The following is a 23,539-nucleotide window of genomic DNA, read 5'->3' on the forward strand; positions in this document are numbered from 1 at the left end:
GAATAATGAGACTAAAAAGTCCTTAAGGTAAAACCACTGCCACCAGCCATTCAAGTAAACTTGCAAAAATGCTACCATGTAAATGGGAAAGGGGATACATTGTATCTCCCCAGCCCTCCACATACGGTGGGGTGTATTGGCTCACTATATAAAATGTAAACGGGATGGGAAACCCACTTTACTTCTTGGGAACAGTAGTTTATTCAAGAGGTAGTAAAAGAAATTAAAAAGGGAAGCCCAAAGGGACAACCCAGCACCCCTGCATTTAAATGTTGTGTGCTGCCATGGTAACATTACAGTCAGCCCAAAGGTTATAGGAAACTAACTCCAATCACACACTATGGAAAGACATAAAAGGGTCACCCATAAAAAGAGTAAAATACTAGGTGAAAGCAGGGGAAAAAGATTCCCCCTCACCTAGGGACAAGGGAAAATAATCACTATGTCCAAGCAAAAGGTTCTGTGGTTGACACAGGTCAGGACAATTATTCACATGTATAAAAGTCTTACCCAACACTCTCCTCCTAACTTTTTCCTGCCTTACAAAACTACCTTGAACTTTGTGAACTTTCATGGAACAAGGCCCCAGTCAACTTAGGGTTGGACTTCTAAAGTTAGGGTTGTGATTCTTGTGGACTGCCATTACAAATCTAACCATACCTTTCCTTTCAGTGTGTTGTGGGTTGAGGCTATTGTGGTTTCATTACACAGGCTACTGGAGCTGTATATATGTATTTTATTATTAGTTTGTGTGATATTACTTGTTTATAGACATTTGTATAGTGCTTGCTTGACTATAAATGCATATAGTATTTTTTATAAATACTTGTCTAAGTTTAATCCTCGATTACTTACCTTCTGGACTCATTGTGGAACCTTGACCAGGCTCACCCCTTCCTGAGTATTTGTCATGATTCCTGCCCCTCATGTCCTCAGCCCTCCAAGATGTCAGGCTGGAGCCAGGCCACGATCACCTACATGGCCCTCAAGGGCCTCTCCATCCCTCCAAAGACCCACTTGGAGTCAAGACTTGGCGCTTGTGGCACCAGACTCACTCACTCCCATAGGATAACCTTGGGGACTGGACTTGTAGTGCATTGATGGGGACAAGATGGATGCCCCCACATATTTTGGTTCCCAGAACTGCATGTGCAGTCTAGTCTTTTGGGTCTGGTTCAGCCCAGAGACACCTGGGATACCCAGAGACTATTTAAGCCACGCCCAGGCTGAGAAACATGCTTTGCATTTTCTGCACCTGCAGCGTGACATTCACTGTGTTCAGATTGGTCTCCAGTAGGCCTGCATCTTTCTTCTGCGCTCAGCTCCTGCAAGAACAAGAACACCGTTAGGAACAGCCTTACCTTGCAGCGCTTCTGCCCATCATTCATCGCTCCTTCTGTTCTGCGGGCATCTTCGGCGGTGTCATTCCCATCCTGGCACGCCGCTTCCTAAGGGAAAAGAACAGAAAAAAGGCATTCAGCAAATCTTCGCTTATTTTTAAAGACTGTACGAGCTTCAAACGCTTACCTGAATCTCAGCCGCTCTGGGGGAGCTCTGTCTCTGGAACTTCTCATCCATCTGCAAGAGGGAAAAGACACTCCAGGTTAGCGTGGAAACATCTAGAGGTACTGCATTCCGCGTTTACTCACTGCATTTCTTCTTCATAACCGGCAACCACGCTGAAAACGTCGCGGCACCTAAAAGACACAGAAAAAGAACTCAGTTCAATACAAATATGAAAGGGTCGCATCGCGCATCGTGCTCTCACTCACCTTCAGCGCTACTCATCTCAGCAGCACGTCGCCATCCCCGGATGCCGGCCATCATCTAAGGAAGGAAAGGAACGAAGTTGGAGAACTGTTCAATCATTATACTTACCTGTCGGACTCTTGCCAGTGAAGTAACTAGACAGCAACAAGCCCGCATCAATCAACACGCCCCTGTGCTGAAAGCAGGACGGAGAGCACACTTTCCAGGAAAACAAGGTGAGCTGTGGATCAAAGGGAAGGGTTGGACCCCGGGGAAGAAGGGGTTCAAGCACACCTATTTAGCATTCAATAGGGAGTTAAACTCTACCAATCCTGTGTTTCAGGCCCAGTCTCCAGTCGAGTAGACTCCAGGGAAGGGTTCGAGGTCGTAACAGGTCAGAACAGGCTGAGTGAAGTCCCTGTGGATACCAGGTGAGCGTTACAGTATTGGCCTTGATCACTCTCCATGCTACCTTGATTGGTTTGACTACATCTCCCAGAGTTGTCCCTGTTCGCTAACTAGGTTGGCCTCCTATACATCTGTCCACCAGAGCAGAGTATAAAAATCCCTTTCTAACCAGCAGGAAAAACCCCTGTTGAGTACAAATTCAGATTCTACAAATATCCAGAAATTTTCCATGAGAACTCTCCTGTTGTATCCTAAATCTAAAGATAAGTTAACAGCTTACCTCTCAAATTATGCAATGCTGCACGCACAGAGGATACAAAGAAGCCTGGTATTCAGTTGAAGAAATGAAGCCAGGTCATCGGATGGAAATGATTTTGGAGACATTTAAAGCACACATGAGAAGGCAGACACAAACATAATTATTCACTCACTTTATGTTTCCTGTCGTCCTGCTACTACACTCCACATTTTTCCACCTGATACCAATGTTTTTGTCCTTTCACTGTGGTGGTCACTGTTTTTCCCATCTGACAGCATGTCGGTCACAGGAGTTGGAACTAATAGATTTATAGATCTCAAATGTGTGTGCTCTTGCTTAGGGCCTACAAAGGTACAGGCCTTACTATGCCTTCATGCTCTTTCAGGATGTGATGTTACCTGGTGCTTTACGAAGAAAAGAAAACTGTCTTCCTGGAAAGTTTTCAAGACTTCAGAAAAATAAATCCTTGAAGCTTTGGGAAGACTTGGATGTCTAGAAGAAGGAAGATGATGTTGAATAGAGCAATTAATTTGTCAAGTATACTCGCCAGAAACAAAGATTTTGGACATTGTTCAATTGCGTTGGTGGGTGCTCACCAAAAAAAAGCGATGCCAAGTGACAATCTGCCGCCAAAAAGATCTCTAATACCATACATCTTAAGGACTCACTGCCAGGTGATGGAGTGGCGACGCACTGATCAACACCAGAATCTCCCAATTTGGGTGGAAGAAGGCAGATAATCAATATTGTCCTAAAATGTGTACACTCCCATGTGCACCACAATCAATCATACAGCTGGTACGGTGTGCATGCGTCAAAGGACGGTGTGTTGTGCATTGCAAATGCTGAACTCACTCACTAATTTGCACAGAACTGTGTAGGTCCAGGGGCGACGAAGAGCTCTGTGATAACGATTCTGTAGATCATGAAAAATAACCCTGGATTCAGAAGATGACCTGTAAAACCTTAATTTCGCTCTTAAAATGTAAATAGCTATTGTTTTAATAAATGGTATATTTCAAAGAGAAAGTTGCAAATTATGTCAGACTTTCTAATTTAGTAAGCATACAGATGAAGGTTTGTGATGAAGTAGCAATCATTTACAAGGCTATAATTTGGAAACTGTAAAAGATATAGTAAAATTCCTTATATGAACTTATCTATTACTATGATCATGTTTAACAAAAAACCTATTTAGCATTCATGGAACCACACTAATAGCATTTACAGCCCATAAACGAAATGAGTATCCGTAATAGTGGCCATCTTGGATTAATGATTTCACACAGCCCTCTGCCACAAATTCAGACAAAACACCCGATAGTACATGATTGTATGCTTCATTATCAATGCATTCCCAGTAGGTATACCTTGCCTTCATTCACAATCCCATGGACTAGGTTATTGTAACAGATGCCCCTCAACTATTGGGTCTTGAACTTGGGACTGGAAATGCTATTGAGGTCCTCCTGGGGATGTTTGCTGCCTTCTGCACACCTGTGGGGTAGAACTCCTAAGCAGTGCCAACAGACTTTGTCCCATCAATACGGGTACCTTATGGACGTACCTAAAACTCTTCTAAAGTGATTTGGAAGGTACTTACCTGTTCTCGGACATTTTGTCCTGTCTCTTTTCTGTCCTTGGAGTTTTAGGCAAATGACTGGAATGTTATCTGTATTTTTAAAGATTTGGTATTTTACTCTTGTCTTTTTAAAATGGTATTTTACATTAGATATTGTAATAGCCAACTGTTATACATTTTCTAGGAGTGTCTGGTATTAAGTCTAAACTTCTCTTTTGGTCATCTCTGGGCTTTGGTGCTAAAATAACCAATTTTTCTTCCTCTAGTTGGTGCAGGGTGTGCATTTATATCATGTATGTTACTATGTTCTAGGGGTTCAGGAATTGCTCTATTGTCTCTGTTGGCATTTGAGGTCGCATATGCAGGATTGTTGATTGAGGTGCCTAGCAGACCTCATTCAGATAGGGCTGTATCCCATTCACACAAGTGGGCCTTTCTGAGCTCTGAACAAAATAGCGGTGTACCTGCCTTTAAGAGTTAGCGGCTGTCATGCAACGTTAAAACACTTTTCGGATAAGGCAGTTCACACCAAGGTAAAGTGACGCGACCTGTGCAAGCACATCAAAAATGCAGTTGCTGTCTTCACTTATACTTTGGAAAAAGTATCACTGTTGACTAAGTTACAACGCCAAAATGTCTACAGGACTACCTCAGTTAGCAGAAAAAAAAACAAAATGGGATTTCTGGCCTAACCATTATCCCACCAAAGTGAATGTTTATTGGGAAATGGTATAAGTAGGAGCATACATGAGCTGTAATCTGGGATGAAAATATAGGGATCAGCCAAGAAATGCTTCAGTAAAGTGGAGCCGCCTGCATTGTGCATAGCTAAACCCATCTTCTACATCAGCCAGTTTGTCTAGCAATATTAGGGAGGTGTAATCCTGGCTGAGCGAAGGGCGTTTGATGTGGCAGGTGCGAAGGGTATGGGGGCGTATTAGACTCAACTATGAGTCAATGGATTTCAGAATGGAGAATGACGAATGTGTAGCTGAGTATGGAAGCTGATTGATGGTCATCAAGGATATGAAATGATGCAAGGAGCTGACGCCTTGGTCTAACTTTTGCATATTAAGTTCTATAACACGTCTTTGCTTTTTTCTTTCTTCCAGGCTCACCAAACAACAAACCAATAAATGCCCTTATCATGGCCATTACAGGTAGGTTCAGTGCTCAGGCTCTAATGGTGTAGGTATATGTACGTGAAAATGTTTGTATTTAAAAGCATCTCCAAACTTCATTAAGCATGTTGATAGAATACAATTGTTTTGCTGCTGCCTCAGTTTTCTTTTTTTTTTTTTTTAAATTTAACTTTATTGGTTTTGCGAGAAACAAAGAGGCAAACAATATTCAAACAAAATCATACATCTTCCAGAGGTACAAGTCGGACAAACGGTGCATAATAAAACAGTATACTGGAATCTCTTAGTAGTGCGACAGTCCCGATTATCTGGATATGTCTCATTGACTGTTCGCCATAACCCACTCCCATCCCTCCCCCCCCACTTGGGTTGGTGTACTTCACAAGTGCAATAGTTTGACAAAAGTATTAGTATCATATGATTGACACAGTGTCACCTCCGATAGTACCATGGTCGCTGGAAATGAGTCTCATCCTTTGTAATATTTCTTAGGTGTAGCATCTTTCGGTCAGGTTTTTGGGGATTCCTCTGGTTGGGAGTCATAAGTAGGTGTGATATATGTATTCTTGAAGTCCATCCATAGAGTTTCACATTTCGCCGATTTATTGTGCAGGGAGGCAGTGATTGTTTCCATCACGTAAATGCTCGTGGCCAATTTAATCCACTCGGTTTTACCTGGGACCAGAGGGGATTTCCATTTGGTCGCTATTAGGGCCCTCGCCGCCAGTAATAGCTGGGGGGCCAGGCCTTTGACCCGAAACCAATCCTCCTCGACTCTTTCAAGGCCAAACAGAACAAGGTGTGGGTCAAGTTCTCTGTGGATGTCATCTACTTCTTTGATCCATCCCAGGACCTCAGTCCAAAACACTGTGATGTGCGGACAGCTCCACCACATGTGCCAGTAGTTGGCATTTTCTCCGCAGTTTCTCCAGCACTTTGGGCTCATGGACTGGGACATTTTGGAGAGTCGAAGCGGGTCGTATTGCCATCTGTGTAGGAGTTTTATTGCATGGAGCTTATATTGGTTGGATATGGAGGATTTAGGTGCAGCTCTGCACATCAAGTCCCATTGGTCGGGGAGTATCTCTTCGCCTAGGTCTTTTTCCCATCTGGCCCTAAGGGGTTCTGTAGTTCCACCGCCTGCACCTAATAGCGTTTGATACATGACAGATATAAGGCCTTTCATTTCTGTTCTGGAGTCTAGGAGTTTCTCAAAGGCGGTAAGGTCTCTTCTCAGTTTTTATCTCCATTCGGGTCTTGTTAACACCCCTTTTAGCTGGATAAAGTGGAATGTCGATAGAGTACCTATCCCCAGTGCCGTTGTCAGGTCAGGTAATGTGATAAACAAGTCTTTTCTCTGGAGTTGTCCCACCCTCTCCAGGCCTGCCTCGTACCATGACTGGAACCGCTCTAGGTTCGGGATTTGGTCGTTTATGCCAGGAGACCACAAGTGACTGAGCGGGGATGGCCAGGTGGTAACTTCTCGCATCTCTTTCCCATGCGCCATATAGCCCATATGGTGGTCAGTATGGGGTGGCGCTTAATTCTCCTCTGGACCCGTTGGTATGGTGACCACAGCCACTCCGCCACTGTGGCGGGGGACATGTAGTGGTTGTCCATCTGGACCCATTGCAGGTGTTTGTGGTCCCTGAAGTGTGGAATTAGGACACGCAACTGGGCCGCTTTATAGTATTTTCCCAGGTCGGGAAGGCCTAATCCTCCCCTATCCTTGGGGAGAATAAGTGTGTCGTAAGAGATCCTCGGTCTTTTCCTCTGCCAGATGAACCGCAACATGATCTTTCGGGCATCCACGAAGAATTTTTGGGGTATCTCTATCGGTAAAATCTGAAAGGGGTAGAGGAAACGGGGGAGGCACACCATCTTGACGGCATTGATGCGCCCCAGCCAAGAGATCGTCAGTTTGCTCCATTTCTCGAGGTCTCTCTCGAAGCATCGAAGGAGCAGGGGGAAGTTAGCCTCGTAAAGGTCGTCTAGGGTTTTGGTGATCTGTATGCCCAGGTATCGTAAGGTCGTGTGTTCTACCTTGAGCCCTAAGGGAAGGAACTTGGTGTTATTATCATCTGGGTTACCTTGGAGTGGAAAGAGTATGGATTTTGACATGTTTACTTTAAACCCAGAGAACCGGCCATATTCTTCTATTAGAGTTAGGGCATGGGGGATGGAGGTCATGGGTTTAGTTAGGTGTAGAAGGATATCATCAGCGTACAACCCTGCTTTGTATTCCGTCCCTTCCAGCCGTATTCCTTCTATTCGGGGGTCGTTCCTTATTTTTTGGGCTAAGGGCTCGAGGGAGAGTGCAAACAGGATCGCGGAGAGTGGGCATCCCTGTCGGGTCCCCCGTTGCAGTTCAAACCACCTGGAATATTCCCCGTTCACAAATATTGATGCTTTGGGAGAGGTGTATATTGCTCGTACCCCATCACGGAATTTGGAGCCAATCCCTACTTTCTGGAGGACCGCACCCAGGAAATCCCATTCCACCCTATCGAAGGCTTTTTCTGCATCAATCGATAGGAGAGCCGGATCGTCTGGTAGATTGTGCCCCACATGGACAAGATGTAGGGTTTTACGCATGGTGTCGGCACCCTGCCTCCCAAGGATAAATCCCACCTGGTCAGAGTGGACTAGGTTGGGCATTAAAGTTTCCAGTCTGGCCGCCAATACTCGAGCGTAAATCTTCGCATCGAGATTGAGGAGGGAAATGGGGCGGTATGACCCGCATAATTTGGGGTCTCTACCCCCTTTAGGGATGACAGTTATGAGGGCTTTCTTAAAGGAATCAGGTGCGATCCCAGAGCTCATTATCTCATTAAAGAGTTCCGTGAGAAAGGGTGACAGTTGATCGGTGAAGGTCTTATAGAAGTCGGCCGTGTAACCGTCCTCGCCTGGAGACTTCCCCAGTGTAAGCCGTTTGATCGCCTCTCGTGTCTCGTGTTCGGTTATTGGGCTATCTAGGAGTTCGGTCTCTGTGTGTGTTATTGTAGGCATAGTAATTGGGGACAGGTAAGAGGATATGTCAGAGTGAGCCGCTAGCAGCTCGGAGGTATATAGGTTTTCGTAAAAGTTGGCGAAGCTCTCGGGTATCGAGTGGGGTGGGTGCATCGCAGGGTTGGTGGGCTCAATTATCTCTTTCACTTTGCGTTCTTCCCTCCTTTCCCTGAGCCTGGCGGCTAAGAGTGCATCAGCCTTGTCCCCCTTCTCATAGTATGTCTGTTTCAGGAATTGTAATTTCCGCACCACCTGGCCGTGTTCTAACAGCCGTAGTTCCTCTCTTTTACGTTGGGCAGCGTCTAGTTTGGTGGAATCCACCATCGTTTCGTCTCTTATTTCCGCCTCCAGCTGGTTTATTTCTTTGCGGAGCTTGTTTTCTACAATTTTACGCTCTCTTTTTGGAGGAGCCCTCACGTATCAATATACCTCTCCAAGTGGCCTTCCCCGCTTCCCAGATCACTTGCTTGCCATTCGTCTTGAAATATTCTTCGATCTCGGTCCATCGCCAGGATCCTCCAGCGGTAGGTAGGTCGGCCCAGTTGACGTCTGCTAGGACCATGTCATGGTCTGTCCATGTTGTCGGGACAATATTGGTATGACTTGTTGATCTTGCAAGGTCAGGTGCGAGGAATATATAGTCTATGCGTGAGAATGTGCGATGGGGGTTCGAGTAGAAGGTGAAGCCCCCTTCGTCAGGGTGTTGTATTCTCCACACATCTCGTAGATCGTAAAGCTCCATCATGATGGCGAGTTCAGTACGGTCCCCTCTATGCTGGGCCCGCGTGGCGGGGTTGCCTGGCCTCCAGTCAACAGATGGGTCCACCCACTGATTAAAGTCGCCTCCTATGATGAGGTGGCCCGCAGTCTCTAGTACTATTTTGGGAATCGTTTTCCGAAGGAATGCAGCATGTCCGCTATTAGGCGAGTATATTGTAGCAATCGTGACCTGAACTCTTGCAATTTTCCCCACTAGCAGGAGGGCCCGTCCGCTCACATCCGACCAGGTCTTCTCTAGCTCAAAGCCACCTCCCTTCTTGATGAGAATTCCGACCCCTCCTTTCCTGAGCGGGCCAGATCCCCAGAATTCCATACCTCCCCGATTCCCCAGGACCGTTCGCTCCTCACCTCTGGCAAATTTCGTTTCTTGGAGGAGGAGAATGTCAATGTCAGATCTTCGGAATTCTCTGTGTACTAGCGATCTCTTAGTAGGGGAATTCAATCCCTTCACATTGATAGTCCCAATTCTGAGGAGACCCTTGCCCTTAGGCTTCTCATGTGATGCCATTAGCGGATTGCAATCTAGGATGTCTCGCCATCAGCGGCCAGGAAGACAAGTGGGTACCCTGTGCCATCTTGACTGTGGTACTTTGGAGCAAACGCATTGTTATCTGTACGTATCCCAAGTGTCCGTTACCTCTCTCCCCTTTTCCCGTGTTCCACCATAATTGATGGTGCTCGCTTGAGCTTACAAACAGGGGATGCTGCATCGGCAGCTGTTGACGGCGTCCGGGACAGACTGGATGAGAATATGCAGTCCGTCGGCGGACCATCAGTAGGGACCGTTGGCCTACGGTCCCGAGCAAATTTACCATTGTAACTTAGGGGTGAGCCCCCATCTCTCCCCCCCCTCCAAACATTATGCGATTTCAACAGTAATAACAAACATGTGAAAGTTTCAACGTTACGTGTGGCTCTCAGGTCTTTCCTCAGGATTTCACGTCGTCTCCCATTTCTGGGGGGTGCCCTGCCCGCAGCAGCACGAAAGTGGCTGAGTTCGCCATGTTGCATCCTCCGCGGGAGACAGTGCCTCGTGTTTTAGATATGACTGTAGCCAGCACGATTCTGACGCGGCTTCTCTTGCTTAGTCATGGTCGGGGGTGTTGTTGGGGCGTCTACATTTTCTCAATCCCTTTACCCTCTTGCGCCTGGGGCCCTGGAGCTCCCACTGCGATCCCGGTCGTCCATCGTCGCCACCTTCCTTGCCCCGCAGGTCTGCACCAAGGAGATCGACGATGCAGTCTTTGATTTAGTCTTCAGAGCGTAGGACTATTTTCTTGCTGCCGTGCTCAAAGGTAAGCGAAAAAGGGTATCCCTATCTGTACCTTATGCCCTGGTCCTTAAGCCATTTCGTCAGGGGGCTGCAAAGGCATCTCAGGGCTAGTGTTAGCGAGGATAAATCTTGAAAGATGGTGATTTGAGCGCCTCCCATTGTGAGCGGGCCTCCAGACCTGGCCTTCTCAAGAATTCTGGTTTTGTCTTGATATCGATGAAATTTGGCCAGGACAGACCGTGGACCGCCGGGTGGCCCACCAGCTCTATGTATGCGTTCGGTCTTAGGTTCATCGATGTTTTCATCGGCGGTCAATATTCTAATGATGTCGTGGATGGTGTCTGAGATCTTTTTCAGTTTCACCTTCGCGTTCCGGAATGCCAAAAAAGCGGAGGTTATTCCTCCTCTCTCTGTTTTCTAAGTCATCCATCTTGAGCCTCGCCTCGACTTCTCTTTTTTCGATATTTCGGATCCGTACATCCATCTGAGCTTCAAGGATATCAATCGAAGCCTGGTTATTTTCCACACTTTCCAATCGTTCTTCAAATCTGTCCATCCTCTGGGTGATTTTGTCGATTTTGCCGCCGAGGTTGGCTCCCATGTTTTTTATTTCGTTCAATAGCGTGGCAATGTCTCTTTTGGTGGCAGCGGCACCTGCTTCCGATGGGTCTGTGGTCATTGCACCTGTAGATCCGCAGGGCGGGAGGAACGGTTCGTAGGCAAATCTTGCTAGTTTGTGGCGTAGGTCCATGCGACGAAATCCGGGTTGGAGGAGGCACACGCCCCTGAGTAGGGGGCCCTACCCTCTATGGGGATGGTCGGATTGCGGGATCAGTATTGTCTCCGGTCTCCAGCACTTCGTGTGATGCGGGTCAACTCCTCGGTTCAGCTCCGCGGGGGGGTCATGGGTGTCCATAACGCGTGTGGTTCAGGAGTGTGCGTGGGCAGAGGGGCTACAGTGCAATTGGTGGGAGTCCAACAGGCCACTCTTAGTCCTCCGGCGTAGTATGTTGTGCAGGGAGGTATGGCCTAGGTAGGCAGGGAGCGGAAAGCCATTGTGGGGATCGGGGTCTCCTCAAAACCGCATTATGCAATGTGTCCTCTAATCCACGTGGTACCCAATGTCCTTCTCATCTCTCAGCATTCAGGGGGGTCGTGTGCAGTGCCGCTGCGGGGAGGGTCGGGTAGCGCACAGCCCCCGGGGTACGGTTCACCGCCTGAGCTCCGCGGCAGGGTTGGGGGTCACGCGTATTACGCGGCACCGCCGAGCGCGGGCTCTGGTACCGCGGAGTTTCGCGTAGGAGTCTCTCACTCACCCCGCGCAGCCGCCCGGTATCCTTGGGAGTCTTTGGGTTCGCTGTCTCACGCGAGCGAGGGATCACCACCACATGCCTGGGACACAGATGTTCACCGCGGGTGACGCCTATCGCACGGGCAACACTACGCCAGGGTTCGCGCTTCACGTGGCGTAGCGGAGAGGCACTTCTGGAACTGCCGAGTTCTCTGTCAAAACGGGCCCGATTTTTGTCGGGTTTTTTCTCAGCCGCGGGGGGGTCCGTTCAGGTCACAGAATTTCGAACTTTCGTGGGTGGGGGGGTACATCAGCGGGGGCTCATACCGCTTTTAGGGACCGCAGGGACGGAGCTCACACAGGAGGGATACTCATCCGTGCGCCCCCTGATGGCCAATAGCCTCAGTTTTCTTAATGTGTTTTCTTTAGTGTTTCCAGAACACTGGCCATATATCCCTGCAGTACTTTGAGTTTTTGATGCTATACAAATGTATGCAATTGGACATTTGAATTCATTTAAAACAGTTGTCTTGACTAGCTTCACCTTACAAAATGACCTTGATTGATGGTACACATTACGTGCACAATTGGCAAGTTGACAGTAGTGACTAGTTCTTACATAGGAGCACTATCAACAATGAGCCTAACCTACAAAGCAGCCAATTATGAGCCAGAAAACTGAATAGATGTTGGGTTGTGGTGGGTGGAGGGGGGGTAGCCTGCGACGGGTGGCCACCCAGGATCCAGTGTTTTTTTTTTGTTTTCAGGTGTATAGTGGTGAGGGGCAATTGTGTACGGTGGGGCAGGACGGGGTGGAATGAATGGTTGTGGTTTGCTGCAAGGGGGGCTCAGAAGATTGGGTGATCTAATCCTGGACTGTTTCGCAGTAGCACAGTGTTTGATGTTTAGGATGAAGGGGTAGGGGGGGTGAATTCGTTTGACAATGTTGCTTTTTCAGTTGATTTCAGTGTTTCCTATGGTTGGATTTCATGTGCGCCAAGGCACTCTCTCGTTATCAGTTTTATGTTTGTCTCAACTGTGGGAACTCACAGTGATTGTGGTGTTAGGATGTGCAAGAGAAGGGGTTATAGGTTCAGGTTGTGATTTAGTGATTAGCTCTCTGAATATGAGAGGCTTTAATCGCCAGCCAAGAGATCGATGGTTCTTCAGGAGTTTCAAAGTTCAAAATTGGACGTCCTATTACTAGAAACCCAATGGCAAAGAGCCTCATTTAACAGCTAAAACAGTAGGCAATGTATATGTGGTGTGTGATGTGTGTGGGCAAGAATGGGGGGGCTATTCTCGTTTCAGCTCGGCTGAGTTTAACAGTAGATGGGGTTTTTACAGGACCAGAATGGTTGATGTGTGTGTATTAACGGGAGTATGGATGGTAATAGGGTAGCATTGGGCTCAGTCCACTGCCCCAATTCAAGACGAATCGAATTTTGGGCAGGTGTAAAGGATAAGTTGATTCTGCTCGTGGCAGGACACCTAGTCGCTTGGGGTGATTTTAACATGGTGCTGAATCCGGTAAGTGATCGCTAGAGGATCGGAGTGGGGGCAATTGCTGGGACCAGTGGCAATTACTCCCAAGTGTTTTATGAGAGTGAGCGGGGATTTGGGTCTGGTAGGCTCATTAATATCTACCGATGAGATGGGCAGGCCATTTACTTACTACTTTTAAGTACACGATTCGTATTCAACAATAGACTTAATATTGGTGGACTCCGACTTGAAGACTCCGGTCCCGGATGGTCTGACCATGACTTGGTAAGGATAGCCTTAGGGAAGTGGTCTAGACAGAGAGCCTCGGGAGGATGGATGTTCAATAACTTCCTGCTCAAGGATATAGATCCTGCTCAGGCACTCCTCACAGAGATGAGTATTTCACACATAATGACAATGGGGGGTTGTCTGCAGATTCTTTGGGTGGGAATCAAGGCTACGATGCAAGGGGTTCTTATAAGGGTCGACTCCCAAAAACAAAAAGCAAGAAAGGAACAAGAGGAAATCCCCAGGAGGAAAATAGGTGATACTTTTCCTTGGCCCCTACAGTCCCGGTTGACTCTGTCCCTGGCAAACGCTAGCAAACATCCCCTCTACCAAGTGAAGCTAAACGCCATTCTTCTCCAGCATGGGTCTGGCATGGATTCACATGCTCATGAATATTCCTAGTCAGGCTGGGAATCCTCGGTAAAGAAAAAATCAGTTTCAGGTTCGTTTCTGAACTGTCTTTCTACTAGTAACCAATCGCTGGTTTATGGGTCATACTGCCCCCAGCCAATGACTGCCCTCTACCTAAGCCCCTCCTCTGGCAGCCATCTTCAGATTCATACCGCACGTTCAAGTGTTGGGAGTCCTCGTGCTATAGCTCTCAAGCTTTTACTGCGTTTTTTCAGGTTTTCAAAGAGTTTAATCTCATTTTTTCGGTCAGTCGAGCCTCAAGCTCCACCGATTCTACTTCCGATCAAAGGGGACCCGTTTCGGAATTTTCGACACCCCTCAAGGGCGAAGTTTTCGTTGTTTCGCTTCTTGGAGGATTCCGGAAGATCTTTGAGGCCTACCCCACGTGGACATGGCCCAGGACAAAGGAAACGCGACGCCCGAATCCATGCTGTTTAGGAGCTGTCCTGGATGCGGATTGCAGAATGTCTTCGAGGATGAGCATTCCAAATGTGTCTACTGCCTTCACGAAGGCAAAATGCACATGGAGAAGGACTGTGCATTTTGCAAGAACATGTCGGAACGGACTATGAAGGAGCGGCGTATCCGGCTCACCAACTGGCTGGAAGGGAAGAGCCCAGCAGTAGGTGAGGAGAAGAAGTAGTCGTCCGAACGGTCTTTTAAGACCTTTGAGCGTGCTCTTGCGACGGGGGCCCAACAAAAGGCAAAGCACCGCGAGTCCGCGGGCACCTGGAGTGCCGATCGGTCGGGCTCCTCGGCTGCCAGGCAAGGCGCAATTTCACTGACGCCATCAACCACGAGCCAACGCTTTGGCTGGGGGAAGAGGAAATTGGCGAACCCGGGTAAGCTTCGGGAGAAGCCCTGGTGGATCCCGACGGAGACAGGTGAGGGGGAGCGAGGCGGTGACCCCCCCCCCCCCAAGGTTAAGGCCTCAATCATGCCCAAAGTCGCGAAGGCCCTGATTCACCTGGCTAAGGCCTCTATCGAGGGAGTTGTGGCGGCCCTGGCGAAGCCTGTGTAGGTTACCCCATTCGAGGCGACCTCGGGGCCTAGAGTTTTCCTTCCACCGCGGAGGGAATCCTCTTTTCAGCCCATCGATAAGACCCCTGTGAAACCACAGGTGGAAAAAGAGGGGGGGGGCGGTGGCCATCACGGACACAGATACCGCCTCTGAAGAGGGGCTGGCTGGAGTCGGCGAAAATCCTGAACAAGAAGTTCGAGGAGGTCTGGTCCCACGGAAGGAATCCAGACGAGGTGGACGAAGAAAGCGATGGCGGTGCCGACGAGGAGCCCGTGGAGGTGGAGGATTCCACTCCCTAACCGTCGCTCCCATCGCAGCAGGTGCTGGGCCAGAAGACAACTCGGGAGCAAATCTTGATGGCGGTCCAGGCCTTGTGTACGGAGATCAGGGCAAGGTTGCCATTACCCCCAACACACGATCCGGCAGAGCCTGGACCGTCGGGAAGCCCTCCAAGCAAGCGGAGGAGAATTCATCCCCCCCCCTCCCTTCCAGCCTTCTTTTCCTGATCCGAGGGATGATACGGGAACGCAGACGGACACGACGGGACGTTTGACGACGGTGGTGACGACGGGATGGGCCTTCCATCACCACCTCCTCGGGCCTCCCCGCCCGACGAAATTGGCTCCTTCCATGCCATGATCGCCAGGGCATCCGAGCTCTTCCAGCTCTGCCCCGAGGCACAGAAGAAGGAAGGCTTCCTCCATCAACGGTGTGAGGCCAAGAGGAAGACTGTCCTCTCGGTTCCATTAATGGACGACATCTGGGATGTGGGGCTGTCGCTCCTGAAGAACCCGTCCACGACTCCTGCCAAGAGAGACCGGTATGAGAAGAAGTACCGGGCCCCAGATTCCACCCCCATGTGCCTTAGCGCGCAGCCGACCCCGGATTCAGTCGTCTCTGGGGCGGCCAAGAAGAAAGCAGCAGGGGCGACAGCTTCAACTTCGACCTCCCCGCCGGACGGCGAGGGGAAGAAACTGGACGCCATGGGACGGCGGGGTCATCTCGTCGGCGGCAACGACGACGATTAAAGTGGCCAACGCCCTCGCGATTGTGGCCCGCTACGACAGGGGGCTGTGGTTTAAGATCGCTCCTCTGCTGGACTTCCTCCTGGACGACAAGAGGGCTGAGGCCCTGGTGATCCTACAGGAAGGCGGGGTGGCGTCGGACCACGCCATAACAGTGGCCACGGACATTGCTGACACCGGTTTTCGCCAGATGGGCAACAGCCTTTCCCTTCACAGGCGTGGTTGGCTCAAGGCAACCGATTTCCGCCAAGAGGAGGCCTACAGAGGACGTGGCAAGTCTGGGGGTTCTCATCGTCGCCAAGGAGACCAAGGTGGCAAAGCCGCTGCCAAGCAGGACTCATGCGGCCGTAGCGTCATGCCCCCACCTGAGCACCCCGGTGGGAGGCCGGCTGGTGGAGTTCGTCAGCGTGTGGGAATCCATCTCCACCGACTGTTGGGTGCTAAATGCCCTGGCCCGCTGGCACACTCTCGAGTTTCTAAGGAAGTGTCCCCGCATTCCACCCATGGCCAGTAAGGAAACCCACGTCCCTCAACTGCTGCTGGAAGTAAGGGCGATGCTGAAGAAAGGAGCAATCGAGCTCGTCCCAAAGAGGCTCCAGTTCTGGATGGTCACCCTCCAGCACGTGCTGGGACAGCTGGAGGAAGGCGACTTCCTATCGTCGCTGGACTTGGAGGATGCCTACTTTCACATCCCCATTCTAAAAGGACATTGAAATTTCCTGCGATTCGTGGTCCAAGGCCCTTCCCTTCGGGAATTCACCAAGTGCCTAGCACCAATGGCGGCGCGGCTGCACCTGCAAGGGATCCACGTCTTCCCCTACCTGGACGATTGGCTCATCCGAGCAAAGACAAGAGAACTCGCCGTCATGCACACAGCGAAGACCGTCCAACTGCTCACGGATCTGGGATTCTCGATCAACTTCGCGAAATCCCACTTGGTACCGTCGCAAGTCGCCCTGTTCCTGGGAGCCAGGCTGGACACAGTGGCGTGATTGGCTTCTCCATCCTAGGAAAGGACGAAGGCCATCCTGGGCAAGGTGCAACGGCTGTCGACCATGGACGTGGCCAGGGTGAGGTCCATCAAGTCCCTGCTCGGCATGATGTCCTTGTGCGCCAGTGCAGGCTGCGGATGCGTCCACTGCAAGAGTTCCTCGATGCCCGTTGGATGCAGGCGGCGGGCAGCTTCTAAGACAGGATCTCGCTCAACGAGACCTTCCGGCAAGCAATCCGGTGGTGGGGCACCCACGCGCATCTGAGGGTGGGTATGGCCTTCCAGACCCCGGCACACCAGGAGACGGTGACGACGGACGCCTCCCTGGAGGCATGGGGATCGCACACCGGAGATCTCCACGCAAGAGGCCTTTGGCTCCCGGAGGAGAGGTCACTACACATCAATGTCCTGGAGCTCCGAGCCATGTTCTGGGCCCTCAGGTCGTTCGTTCCGTCCCTCAAGGGCAAGGTCTTCACCGACAACAACACCACAATGTTCTACATCCGGAAGCAGGGAGGCACCAGATTCCCCAGCCCTATCCAAGGAGTCCCAGGATCTATGGCACTGGGCCATCGCCCAAGGGATGTTTCTGGTACTCTTCCATCTGGCAGGAATAAAGAACACTATTGCCGACTCACTCAGCAGGGAGCTGCGCTCGTACCACGAGTGGGAACTGCGGCATGATCAAGTGGATCTACTATTCCAGCAATGGGGCAATCCCGAGATCGACCTATTCGCGACGAACACCAAGTGCCGGAGGTTCCCCAGCAGGTTTCCCCAGCCGGGGAGCATGGGCAATGCCTTCTCATTCCCCTGGGACGGCCTGTTCTTGTATGCGTTCCCGCTGTTGCTGCTGCGATTCATCAATCAACTCAGACGGTCCCGGGGCAGGATGATCCTCGTCGCACCGGCGTGGCCGAGGCAGATCTGGTTCCTGGACCTTCTGCACATGTTAGAGTCCCCCCCCCCCAGTCAAACTGCCAATGGACGTGGATCTCCTCTCCAGAGGAGGCGGCACCATCCTCCACCACAACCTGGGGTCGCTGAACTTGCAGGCCTGGCTCCTGCAGCACTAGAGTTTGGAGGGTACGCTATCCCGGCGGACTGCAAGGAGGTGCTTGCAAAGGCCAGGGCGTCCTCGACTCTCAAGTGCTATGGACACAAGTGGAAGAGGTTCTCTGTCTGGTGCCGTGCACAGAAGATTAACCCTCTGCGGATTACGGCCCCTCAAGTGCTGCCGTACCTATTGTCGCTGGCCAAGGCGGGGCTAGCTCATGCCTCCATCAAGATGCATCTTGCGGCGGTTTCCCGCTACACCAGAACTCCGGGGCGATCATCTCTGTGGTCTCATCGCCTGGTGAAGGAGTTTATGAAAGGACTGTTCCCACCGGTGAATGCTCCGGCCCCGGCTGGGAGCTCAACGTGGTGCTGAGCAGGCTCATGGGGCCACCATGCGAGCCTCTGCATTCGGCATCGTTGAAGTTCCTATCGTGGAAGACAGTGTTTCTTGTGGCCATCACCTCCGCACGACGAGTGGGAGAGATCCCGGCCCTCTCCTGCAAACCACCCTACCTGACATTCCACGAGACGAGGGTGGTGATGAGGACGCACCCCTCCTTCATGCCCAAGATGCCGTCGGACTTCCATCTCAACCAGCCCTTGGTGTTACCTGTTTTCTTCCCGTCGCCTTCGTCGCCCGCCGAGAGGACTTTGCACTCGCTGGATGTGTCTAGAGCGCTGAAGTTCTACGTGGACCGCACAAAGAGTTTTCGGAGGACATCACAGCTGTTTGTGAACTTTGGACCTGTGAACCAAGGGAAGGCCCTCGAAGGCTTCCTTTTCCAGATGGCTCTCCGGCTGCATCATGCACTGTCACCGGTTGGCAAACCGACCGTTGCCCGGCTGTCCGAGAGCCCATTCAACCAGAGCGATCGCTGCTACCATGGCGTTCCTGGCTGGTGTGCCCTTGCTAGACATCTGCAGGGCTGCTACGTGCAGGTCGACGCACACCTTCACGAGATTCTACTGCGTCGACCGGGATTCCAGGGAAGAGTCCAGAGTCGGCCAGGCAGTGCTGCGCAACCTGTTCGCCTGAAGGTGGGCCTGGTGAGTGGGTAAGAGATGCTTAATGTTGAGTTGATGTAAATGCTTAATGTTGAGCCTTGCCACCTCCCGTGGTTGTGCATGTGTGTACTGGTATGTATTCTTGTGTTCATGAGCATGTGAATCCTTGCCAGACCCCATGCTGGAGAAGGAACAAGTTACCTGTAACTGTTGTTCTCCAGCATGGGTCTGGCATGGATTCACATGCGAACCCCCCCTCCTACCCCTCTGCGGCTCGTCTCTTGGTCCTACTGCCACTTTACGTGCTACCAAATCTGAAGATGGCTGCCAGAGGAGGGCTTAGATAGAGGACAGTCATTGGCTGGGGGCAGTATGACCCAGAGACCAGTGATTGGTTACTAGTAGAAAGACAGTTCAGAAACGAAACGGAAACTAATTTTTTTCTTTACCGAGGATTCCCAGCCTGATGACAGGGAATATTCATGAGCATGTGCATCCATGCCAGACCCATGCTGGAGAACAACAGTTACAAGTAAGTTACTTGTTCCTTGTCAAGCACATGGAGAAGAAACTGTTATTCTTGAACAAAAATATCACGAGAAGGGGGATACAGCTTACAAGATATTGGCATTGAGGGTAAAGGTGGAGAAGAAGAGGAAAGCAGTTGGGGCTGTTATATTGTAAGAGGGACCCCTGGTGTATGGCAATGCTAGAATTGGGAGGGAGTTCGCAAAATACTATGAAGAACTATACACCTCTGAGGGCAGCAGGGGAGAGGGGGGCGATGACATGCATATCGCCACATTTCTCGACCAGTTGCCTCTGTCGGGTATCGCACCAGTTGTGGGTGATAGCTTAGAGTCACTGAGGGTGAGGTCATACAGCCTATTGGGATGAAATCTGGAACGGCACCAGACAGTGGCGGATTCTCCATGTAATTCTACAAAACCTATAGATCCACTTTAGCCCCTTATTTGGTTAGAACCTTTAACACAACATTAATGGGAGATGCCTTGCTGAACACAATGATGGTGGCAATTATAGTGGTCATATATAAAGAAGGGAAGGATCGGACACGCTATTCATCTTACCGCCCAATCACCCTGTTGAATAATGATGTGAAGTCTAGCTAAGATTCTGGGTTGTAGGCTGGAGGAATTGCTAAATCCTTCATTCATGGGCACCAATTGGGCTTTATTCGGGGGAGGCAGGATTCCGACAATATCGGGAAGACGATTGTCCTGATGTGTAGCGCTCAAGCTGCATATATTGATGCATGCCTGATGGCAATAGACTCGGAGAAGGTGTTTGACAGGATGCAGTGGCCGTTTATGATGAAGGTTTTGGGGAAAACAGAGTTTGGAGCCAACTTATTAAGATGGGTGTAGGCCTTGTATAGTGGGCCCACGGCATGGGTTCGAGTTAATGGCGCACTGACAGATCCCTTTAGGTTATCGAGAGGTAGAAGACAGGAGTGCCTCTTTTCACCGTTGGTATATGCGCTCGCTATGGAGCCGCTAGCAGTATCCATTAGAGTGAACCAGTCAATTACTGGCATCCGTTGTGGGGATCTTGAGTTCAAATTGTCCCTTTTTCTCTGACAACATCCTGGGTTATCTCACCAATGTTCATTCTAGGAACTGTTGGCACACGTTTCCAGCTTTGGCCTCCTTTCAGGATTAAAAATCTATCTAGACCAGTCATGCATTATGCCCGTAAGGGATGGTAGGTCAGGTCTGGACTCTTGCTCTAGATACATGGGTTTGAGGGTGGAAAAACTAGATATACAATACCTGGGGGTTTAATTGACAAAGGATCTCTAGACTCTGGCGAAGGCAAACTATGACCCTTTGACATTATTAAGACATTGAGACCCATTGATAATTCCTTGGTACGGTCATATGACTTCCATAAAAAATATACTCTCACACCCCCACCCCCCCACCCCCCGCCTTCTCTATCTATTCTCTGCCCTCCCGATTAAACTTCCTGAAAGGTACTTTAGTGAGCTGAATGGTGCATGGAGTAGATTTGTGTGGCAGAATTAGATGCCCAGAGTGAAGATGGCAACCCTCACACTCCAGAGAGACCGGGGGGTTTTGGTCTAACCAATTTCTATCTGTATTGCAAAACCGCTCAACTACGAGTTATGTTGGAACACATGCGGGAGGACATGAGGACCTATTATACCTACCTGGAAGATTTTAAAATGCACACATTGAAAGTAAGAGCTTACATTTGGGTCTCGCTCAGACATTCCCGGGAGGTTTAGGAAACATCCAATTCTGGGGGTGCTCTGGGCTACCTTGTAGAATAATAGTGTGAATAGAATGTTGTCCTCTTGGCTCTCACCAATATCTTCAGTTGGGGCCCTCTGTTTAATCTTACACACCAAGATTTGAGGTTCCGGTTAGGGGTCTTGAGAGGGCATGCCAGCTGTTTAAAGAAGGAGACTTTTGGGACTTTCAGGAAAAGTGCAGTACTTGGGGACGATGGTCACTATTTTTGATTACCTTCGGATTAAGGGTTTGTTTGCAGATCAAAAATGGGGCGAGTCGCCGACTAGGGGTCTGACCCCGTTTAAGAAAGCTCTTTACTCCTACGTCCCGTCCACTTTCCTCCATACTTATGGGACATTCCTCCGTCCTGTAACTTTGTAAAAGCACTTTGTAAAAAGCATCCAAAAATGTTGCAAACATTTTTAGTCCTTCTCTTTCTGCGCGGGGCCTGGCACGTGGCCGTAACCCTGCCCATCTCGGCTCTGCCCCGCGGATCGCCCATCAGTCCTTTTCTCTGCTCGTTCGGGACTGGACGCACTTGCATCCGCAGAAGATTTTCTTCCCTTTTTTCCTCTCTGGCTCTCGCTAGCGATTGTGTACTAGTCTGTCTGTCGTTCAAACTAGACTTTCCAGATTGTTCATCGTGTCACTGACGCTTAATGAGGGCGGATCCCCATCCTCTTTGTCTTGAGTGTTTGGGTCCATACCACCGTTTGGACTCCTGTTTTTACTGTGATTCCCTTTTGGTCCGGGCACTTCAGCGTCGGTTGGAGCGCTGGGAGGTGGTGTTTCGGCATGCCCCTCCCTTGCATTTTCAAGCTTTTATCGACGAAAAGAAGAAACGCCCGGTAAGTTCTTTACTTTTTAGAGCACCCCGGCTGGGAGATACCTTTCCGAGCTCTTCCCGAGCCGGGAGGAGCATTAGTTGCTCTGTCACCGGGGATTGTCCTGAGGTGCCTTCTGGGCCTAAAAATTGTACAAGAGTTTTCTCTGAGGATCTCCGTAAGGGGCCTGTGGATACCGGAGTACACTCCGAGACCCCTCTTGTGGGAGCGGCTTGCAGACCCAGTTCTACTGAGTCGTGGGGTACCGGAGCTAGCTCTGAGGCCTCTTTATTGGCTTCCCTCAAAAATAAAACCGGGGTGCGCCCCGAGGCCTTGGTTGGGCTTGGTATTACCGAACAGATGTTCAAGGCCCTTGTAAGGCTGTTACCGGACCTGGGTCCGAGGTCCCTCGCTAAAGTTAACCACATTTCTGAGAGGCCTGGCAAGGCCTTATCGGTGAAAGTTGTTTCTCACTGTTCCCGCTCTTGTGGCGACACCAGAACTGTTGAGGGGGCAAAGAAGGAAAGTTCTTCCTTTACTGGCAGTGCCGAGGTCCTTCCTGAGAAGGCTAATTTGGCTATTGGTATGTCGCAGAAACATTCCAGGCCTCATAGTACCGGCTCTGCCGAGGTTCCTTTCGTAAAGGCTAAAGTTAAGACCCCTGATCCATCGACGGGGACCCCTGCCTCACTTCCTCACGTGCCGCAGTTACCCTCAGGTGATGGCAAAATGGCGGCCGTTTCCGCCATGACCACAGCTGCCATTTTTGGCGCTTCCCCTACAACTACGTCATAGGCCTCAGGTGTAGGGCTTGGTTCTGTGGGTGAACATAAAATTCCTTCTGCGCATCCTTTTTGCCCAGTTTACGACTGGAACGCTTGAATGCCCCTTCCGCACATGTTTCGTTGCCTGTAAGGTCGGCCCCTTTGATTTTTGTGGACACTTCGGGGGGATGGCCCTGTGTGGCAACCCTCCCTGGAATTATCCTCCTCATGAGGCCTCCTCCGGTAGCTCCAAAACAGTCCCTGGAGGACGCTTTTTTCAGCAAATTTCAGACGCTCATGCGTACCGACCCTATGAGGGAATAGTTCAAGGGGCTCTTTAGGGAGATATGCCTACCTGTGCCTCCGGCTCCACCCTTTCCTCTGGTTGCTCCGTCGACGCCGCCCTTGCCTACGGTGCCCCCCGACCCTTCCACCATTGCCCCCATTGTCCCCTCTGGACAAGGCAGTGCCTGACACGGTTCAGCAGGATCCTGACCTGTCGGATGAGGCGCAGGGCGATCAGGACAACGAGGACCTGCCCCGCTCTATTAGAGCTTTTCATGACCGGGTACTGGACATGATGTGCTTTTTGGATGTTCCGGTGCTGAGGCACCTGCTCCGCAGGAGGGTGTGCTTTCTGGAGCGTTCACCCTGTCTCCTTTGGAGCGTACCGGCCTGTTCTTGCAGAAGGACATTTTGGCTGAGGTCCGTAGGGTCTGGGAAAAGCCACACTCTGGATTTTTCGTCAATAAGAAAATTGACGTGCGTTACAGGCTGCATTCTTCGGAAGAGGTGGCCCTGTCATCTTGTCTGCCCCCCCCTCCTCCACAGTGGTGGCTGCGGCCACTTTACAGTCCAGGCCTGCAGCATCCTCTTCTATGACGGCTACTCAGG

At 50.3% G+C, this 23,539-nt stretch overlaps 1 protein-coding gene across 2 annotated transcripts in view; it reads left to right on the forward strand.

Moving 5' to 3' along the window:
• SLC37A3 (solute carrier family 37 member 3) overlaps positions 1 to 23,539 on the forward strand; it is a 429,185-nt gene that overhangs the window by 275,432 nt on the left and 130,214 nt on the right. For both annotated transcript variants that reach the window (XM_069628820.1, XM_069628821.1), the window contains exon 12: positions 5,111 to 5,158. In XM_069628820.1, the coding sequence (XP_069484921.1) occupies positions 5,111 to 5,158 (48 nt within the window). The remainder of the gene's footprint in view (positions 1 to 5,110; positions 5,159 to 23,539) is intronic.

Source organism: Ambystoma mexicanum, chromosome 12, assembly GCF_040938575.1.
Source record: "Ambystoma mexicanum isolate Mex_15411 chromosome 12, UKY_AmexF1_1, whole genome shotgun sequence".
NCBI lineage: Eukaryota > Metazoa > Chordata > Amphibia > Caudata > Ambystomatidae > Ambystoma > Ambystoma mexicanum.